The 6,984-nt window shown below is 42.0% G+C and overlaps 1 protein-coding gene across 2 annotated transcripts; it reads right to left on the minus strand.

Annotated features, from left to right (window-relative positions):
• Positions 1-231: 231 nt before the first annotated feature.
• Positions 232-6,984, minus strand: ATP23 (ATP23 metallopeptidase and ATP synthase assembly factor homolog). 2 transcript variants are annotated; one of them, XM_075428040.1, is made up of 6 exons: positions 6,694-6,897; positions 6,023-6,068; positions 5,834-5,915; positions 5,408-5,545; positions 1,872-1,955; positions 232-909 (listed from the first exon to the last, which is right to left on the minus strand). In XM_075428040.1, the coding sequence occupies exons 1-6, from the start codon at positions 6,860-6,862 to the stop codon at positions 706-708; spliced, it is 723 nt and encodes a 240-aa protein (XP_075284155.1). In that variant the 5' UTR covers positions 6,863-6,897; the 3' UTR covers positions 232-705. The 2 variants fall into 2 exon arrangements, with proteins under 2 accessions (XP_075284155.1, XP_075284153.1); XM_075428038.1 differs by lacking the exon at positions 5,408-5,545 and having other exon boundaries at positions 6,694-6,984.

Consider the following 6,984-nt stretch of genomic DNA (forward strand, 5'->3'; position numbering starts at 1 on the left):
CTTTGCTCAGATGGACTTACCCACCTTACAAGTACAGGAAGATGACCATAAGCTACACCAATGTTTTGAGAAAAGCTCAGCCTGGTGGACACTCTCACCAATGCTTATCCAGCTTGTAAGTTTGACCTGGTAACAAGAATTGTCAGTCAAATTCCTAAAAAGTCAAAAGGTTTTACGTACCTGTGAAGTTAACATTAGAAAAGCTGGAATTCCAAGAATTTCAGGAGATGCTCAAAACCAAATGTGGCAGTTTATTACATTTTGGGTTTAGCCATAGTTACTAAAACTAGACCCACGAGCTGTAGTTCAGGTGTCCATCTTTTAAAACGGAGCAACGAAGACCATCAAGTTTACGACTGTGTATCAAAGACAGTGTAAATGTAAAGATTTTATGAGAAGATTTATTCAGTGACAACAAAACTTTCAGAAACGAAGTCCTAGTCAGACTGAGCAGAAGTAAATGTGCAGACCATTATCTGACAAGTCATCTGATGTACTGAATTATCTTGCTGGAGTAACAGGTGAGGAAACACAGATTTTAGTCCTGTTCATTTACTTTGTTTACTTTCATGGAGAAAAAATTTACAAAATTAATTTATTTACATTTGATAGAATTGCCCTTTCCACCAGTACTCTCTGTGTAGACTGTAACTCTACATGTTACAGAACAACCAGATATTAACATAATTTTTCACATTTTTTCCTTTACAAATTAGCATTATAGCGACCTCTGTTCTGAAAGTCTCTGTAAGCACGTTTTGCATCTGTTTTACTGTGCGGGATTCTTCCAAAAGGTTCCAGATCATTGAAGCAGGCATCAAAAACTTCATCCACAGCTTTTTCTGCTGTTTCTTTGCTAACTTTTCTAACAGCCAGAATGGAACGAATGGCTCTGTCTCGTACACAAGTCTAAAGCGGAAAATAGATAAAGAAAAATCTGTCATTATTAGTACAAATAATTTTTTCCAGATTTAATCAAGTATTAACTCTTACTACATATCAAATAATTTTCTATTACAGAAGAGTCAAACAATGCCTGTAATCAGCATTAAAGTACATTTTTGTTCCATCGTGCATTAACTATGTGTTTTAGTTTGCCATGTACAAACAAACAGTTAGATAAGACATCCCTTAGAAAGAATTAAAATACAATTTGGCATTTGCTGTATGTATCAAGTATTTGTACAACTTGACTTGGACACAAGAGAAAACATGTCAGAAAGAAACAGACATAAATACCAGTTAGTACTTTTCCAAATGAAATGCTATAAAACATACAGGAATGACTCTACTGGCCTTCATTTTGACACCCCTACAGCAACTTTTGCTCACAGTTTGTCTACTAAAAGCTTAAAAAAAAAAAGATGTAAACATCCCTATATACAAGCTAACTGCCACCCTAACATGAGCAACTGCCTGGGATTCAACCTGTAGTCTTCATTACTATTAAAAAAAATAATTTCCGTAAGACTTAATACACCTGGTTATTTAGAACCCTTGTCATTCTCCTTCCTCCAGTTTTCAAAGACTTTTTAGAGTTTTATCTACTTATAGTAGGTAATGTATTCTCATTACGTTTCCTGCAAACCCTGATTTCGTTTGGTTCTCGTTAACCATCTGTTGTCACTGGTAATGCTTTACAATATGACTAAGTATTCAGGAATTTCACTCCACGAAACATAAAAAGGTGGAAAAAAACATTTATCATGAATCATTAAAAGTTATTAAAGGTTAATTAAGAGAAAGTATCAAGTCCATGGCATCTACTTCTTTCTCTGATGTTTTCAGCTATGGAAGTGTAGCAGGTCAAGATCAAGTAAGTAAAGATGGCTCTTCACAAATCAGTAGACTTTAACATCTACAGTCTTTACCTGATGGTGTCCTTTTAATCCAAATTTAAACCTGGCTATTTCATTCATCAGTGTACAGTCTCCACTGAGATTAGCAGCTCGAATCTATTGAGAAAAAAAACCATACAATCAGAGAAACACACGGAAATACAGAGTCAAAAAGCTGTAACAATATTTTTTTCTTCAGTATCTTTCTGGTGACTGCTGATAAAGAACATTCCCAGGGCCATTTCTACTTATTAAGTACACACTACACTTTATATCCACCCTCTCACCCTTAATGAACTGCATAGTATCACTATAGAACCTGTAAGTTTCTCCAGGACCAAGACATTCCCAAAGCTCAAATGAATGAGCAGAACAGATCACAGAATCATCACAGAATGTTCAGGGTTGGAAGGGACCTCTGTGGGTCATCTAGTCCAACCCTCCTGCTGAAGCAGGGTCGCCTACAGCAGGCTGCACAGGACCTTGTCCAGGCGAGTCTTGAATCCAGAGAAGGAGAATCCACAGCCTCTCTGAGTAACCTGTTCCAGTGCTCCGTCACCCTCAGAGGGAAGAAGTTCTTCCTCGTGTTCAGACGGAACTTCCTGTGCTTCAGTTTGTGCCCATTGCCCCTTGTCCTGTCATTGGGCACCACTGAAAAGAGTTTGGCCCCATCCTCCTGACACCCACCCTTCAGATATTTGTAGGCATTTCTAAGGTCCCCTCTCAGCCTTCTCTTCTTCAGGCTAAACAAGCCCAGCTCCCTCAGTCTGTCCTCATAGGAGAGATGCTCCAGTCTGCTCATCATCCTCGTAGCCCTCTGCTGGACTCTCTCCAGTGGCTCCTCATCTTTCTTGAAGTGGGGAGCCCAGAACTGGACGCAGTACTCCAGATGGGTATATGCGTGTGTGTAACTGCTATAAGAACATGGAAAGCAATATTCTCCCCATCCTGTATCAGAAGCTGATATAAGCATGAGGAAGAAAGGCAGATACTTTTCAAAGACTACAGCTGCAATACCCAGAAGAGCAGTAACCTACCTGCTTTAGGAAAAGCCACATTTAAATGAGTATGTATGTTTTAGCTTGCTAATTGTCTTGTCCTGTTCATTGTAATTTTTTTTCTCAACTGTTCCACGCTCTACCCCTTCAGTCAGAAAATCTAACTAAAACTAGATTTCCTATATTTAAGTATCAGAGTGAGAACAAATGCATGAAAAATATGAAGTGTAAGAATTAAAGAGCTGAGAACAAAAATTGTAAACACCATATAGCAAGTATCAAAAGACCCAAAGCAAACAAGTAATCTCAACAAGAGCAAGAACAAGCACAACCTTGCTTTATGTAAGTTCTCTAATTTTATGTTTGAGGCTTACATGCTGCATTCTGCACTGAGCAAATGCTTAGACCAAAAAAAAAGGTAGACGATAGCTAACAATTCTGAATTATCACATTGGGTTTACGTGGCAAGATGTTGGCAGCAGGTGGCCTGCTGGGATGGCTTCTGTGAGACAAGACAAGGGTCTGCCCCCATGTCAGACAGAGCCAGTTTCAGCTGGCTCTAAAACAGACCCATCACTGGTCAAAGCTGAGACCATCAGCGCTGCCAGTGGTATCTCTGTGATGACGTAGTTAAGAAAGGATAAAAACACCGTATGGCAGCTGTGAGAGAGAGGAGTGAGAAACACATGAGAGAAACAGCCCCACAGACACCAAGATCAGTGAAGAAGGAGGGGGAAGAGGTGCTCCAGGCAGCAGAGCAAAGATTCCTCTGCCACCTGTGTAGAAGACCACGGTGACACAGGTGGTCTCCCTGCAGCCTATGAAGGAACCCAGTGGAGCAGATATCCACAGTGCAGTGAAAGGAGGACCCCACGCCAGAGCAGACGGACATGCCCTGAAGGAAGCTGCAGCCTATGGAGAGCCCACACAGGAGCAGGTTTTCTGTCAGGAACTGTGGCCCGTGGGGGACCGACTCTGGAGCAGTCCGTTCCTGGACTGCATGCTCTAGACAGGACCCAGACTGGAGTAGGTCCTGAAGAACAGCAGCCCACGGGTTGAACCATGGAAAGAACCATGTTGGAGCAGTTCATGAAGGACTGTATCCCATGGGAGGGACCTCACACTGAAGCAGAGGAACAGCATGAGGCGCAAGGAGCAGCAGAGACAATGAGTGATGAACTGACCACAGTCCCCATCCCCCTGTGCCGCTCAGAGGGGAAGGAGACAGAAGAGTTGGGAACGAAGGAGTGAAGTTAATCCTGGGAAGAAGGGGAAGTAGGGGAGAAGGTATTTTTAGTTTTATTTCCCACTATCCTATTCCGTAATTAATTGGCAATAAATTAAATTAATCTTTCCCAAGTAGAGTGTATTTTGCCCATGGCCACAACGGGTGAATGACCTCCATGTCCTTATCATGATCCATGAGATTTTTAATCTCATTTTTCTCCCCTGTCCTACAGGGGAGGGGGAGTAGGAGAATGGCTTTGTGGATGCCTGGCAGCCAGCCAAGGTCAAACACCACAATTATACAGAACAGTTTTATTGATACTACATAAGGTTACTTCATTAAGTTGCATCTAGAAAAAGATGAAGATAATACGTGACTGTGACTCTTCCACAGCAAATATCAATTCAGTTAATGAATTGCAATTAATTTTTATGAAATCTGATTTGTTCTGTACCTAACTCATCGTTTTTGCTCTCTCACATACTCTTTATAGGTGAAACCTATGCGCATCGTAAGTACGGAATCAAATATGTCCTCAATAAAAAAACCCAGCAAAACAAAAACCCTACAACCAAAAAAACCACCCAAAACAAAGCCACTATAATATTTTTACATGTTTTTAAAAAACAGTTAAAAAGCCACTTAATTCACACAGTCACAAGAATGTACTTTAATCACAAGGGTAAGTTTTTCTGTGCTGAAATGACACTGATCACATCAGAAATCAACTAAAAGCATGTGACTACACAAGAGGAATCCTTACTAGCCTGTGCTGAGTTTAATTCCACCTCCTAATGCATCAGTTTTTAAGGGCTTTCAAACAGCAAATTCTGATGTCCTCTGAAATGGATATGGAGTCATAACTAAAGTGTACTATTAGCAACACTGCAATTAACCAAAAAACTTATGTTATAGGAAAAGACAAGTTTGTTGTTAACCAAAAAAATCTAAACAAAAACAAGGTTACCATACTACTGTGATAACCAGTACCACATACCCAACACATCAAGATTTGCAGGGGAGAAAAAGAACCCTATAACCATTTGATTAACATGTGAATGTGTCTTCATCTCTAACTAATTTGTTAATAACTACTTCTTGTTATGGTTACACTCACAGTGACTTAATAACACACTGACTTAATAATATTTGTGATAACTAAATATTTGTTCTCTGAATGAAACTATTTTAAGTTCACCTGACAGAAAGGACTAAATTTATTAAACCAAACCAGGATTAAACCAAATGAAGTCTGTGTAACAGCATGCCTATTTAAACATGAAGCACCCCTAACAACCAGCAGTAACTGATATAATGACAACATCAGAAGCATTTTAACTTACCTCTGAACATGCTAAGTGTTTGACATTTTTAAACCACTCAACATGTGCACGGCAGTGATCAAAAGCATGAATCAATTCATGTGTGACCACCCGGTTCATATGAGATTGGTGGCGAATGTTGTTCTGACACAGAACAATCTATAGAAGAAAAGATACGGGTAGTCATTTCACGACGTTTCAACATCCCCCTCACTTCTCAGAGACTCAGCACACATTACCTGTGGCATTCAGACTCTTTAGATCAGTGTTTTTCAACATTAACAGCCTCATCATTCTGCAGTGTACTAGTTCCAATACCTTGGAACATCTTTCATTTATTTTATTTTCATGACTAACTCAGGTATCAGCATCAGTAGACATAAACCTAGTAACAACACACTAGAAAAAACTGTAATCCTTTAAAAGAGGATGATGTCCAGTGCTTACCTGAGATGTGGCAGAATCAAAACCTCCGCTGACACAGCCATCACAGTTTTCACAAGCGAAGTGCCGGTCATTGAAGACAGTGCTGGAAGGCCCATATAAACAAAGTTATAAGGAAGAATTTGAAAAAGACCAGTACCTCCATATAACAGTGATGTTACTACACAGAACAAGATGAATTAGTTTACATACCAACCAGATTGCTTCATAGCCTCAAGAAGAAGTTGAGCGTATGGATCTAGAAAAACATTGCTGCAATCAATTTCTCTAGTGAAAAGATTTGAAAGTCATCTATAATCCAAATATAAAGACAGTCAAGGGAAAAAATAAAAAAAGGGAAAAGCACTACATATGCAAATTCATCCTTTGCAGTATTTAACTCTAATGCAATACAATTGGCACCTGTAGCAGCTCAGGCTACACAAAGCAATACAGAATCATGATATTCACAAGGCTACTCAGGAATCGAGTCAGTTCTGACATTATTTTACTAGCAGTAGGCATAGAGCAGCCTATAGTGACCATTGTTTCCAGTGAGATTCACATTCAACATCACACAGTGAAAAGGACACCAATGAACGAGACAGCAACAAGCCCTCTCAAACTTCCAAGAGAAAGAAGCAGAGAAGGATCTTCTGACAGGAACAGAAAAGCACACAGCCGCTTCTGAAACCGCATTTTCTTTCTCTTAACCCAGCCCGGCGCATTGAGCGAGCAGCAGCCCCATCCCGCCGGCGGCTCGGGCCCGCCCGGGGGGGGCGGCAGCAGCGGCAGGAGAGAGAGCCCGCGCCCCAGGCCGTTCCAGCAGGGGATACGGACGCCCTCCGCTGCGCCGGGGCTCGTCCCGCCGGGGAAGCGCTTACTGGTGTCCAGGGTCATCCTCAGCATCAGCTGGCATCTGTTGTGGAAGGTGAAGAGGCTGCGGACCAGGAAGCTCTGCGGCTTTTTGTTCCGCTCCGGGAAGAGCCGGTAGCCGAAGTCATCCTCCTCCTCCTCGGCCGCCGGCGGCGAGGAAGCCTCCCCGGGCTCCATGGCCGACCCCTGCGCCTCCCCGCACTTGCCGGCCACCGTCCCCGCTGGCGGGGCAAAGGGCAAGCGGCGCGGCAGCGCCAATCGCCGGGCGGCTCCCCGCCACGTGAGGCGGAGGGGGCGCG

The sequence above is a fragment of the Opisthocomus hoazin genome, chromosome 8, assembly GCF_030867145.1.
Source record: "Opisthocomus hoazin isolate bOpiHoa1 chromosome 8, bOpiHoa1.hap1, whole genome shotgun sequence".
Classification (NCBI taxonomy): Eukaryota; Metazoa; Chordata; class Aves; order Opisthocomiformes; family Opisthocomidae; genus Opisthocomus; species Opisthocomus hoazin.

Excerpts from the sequence above, each read along its gene's own strand:
- ATP23 (XM_075428040.1), bottom strand. The coding sequence starts at position 6,862 with ATGGAGCCCGGGGAGGCTTCCTCGCCGCCGGCGGCCGAGGAGGAGGAG. Across the intron at positions 5,916-6,022 it reads GCTATGAAGCAATCTGGTTG|CACTGTCTTCAATGACCGGC; the intron begins GTATGTAAACTA and ends TGGGCCTTCCAG. Across the intron at positions 910-1,871 it reads GATTAAAAGGACACCATCAG|ACTTGTGTACGAGACAGAGC; the intron begins GTAAAGACTGTA and ends TTTCCGCTTTAG.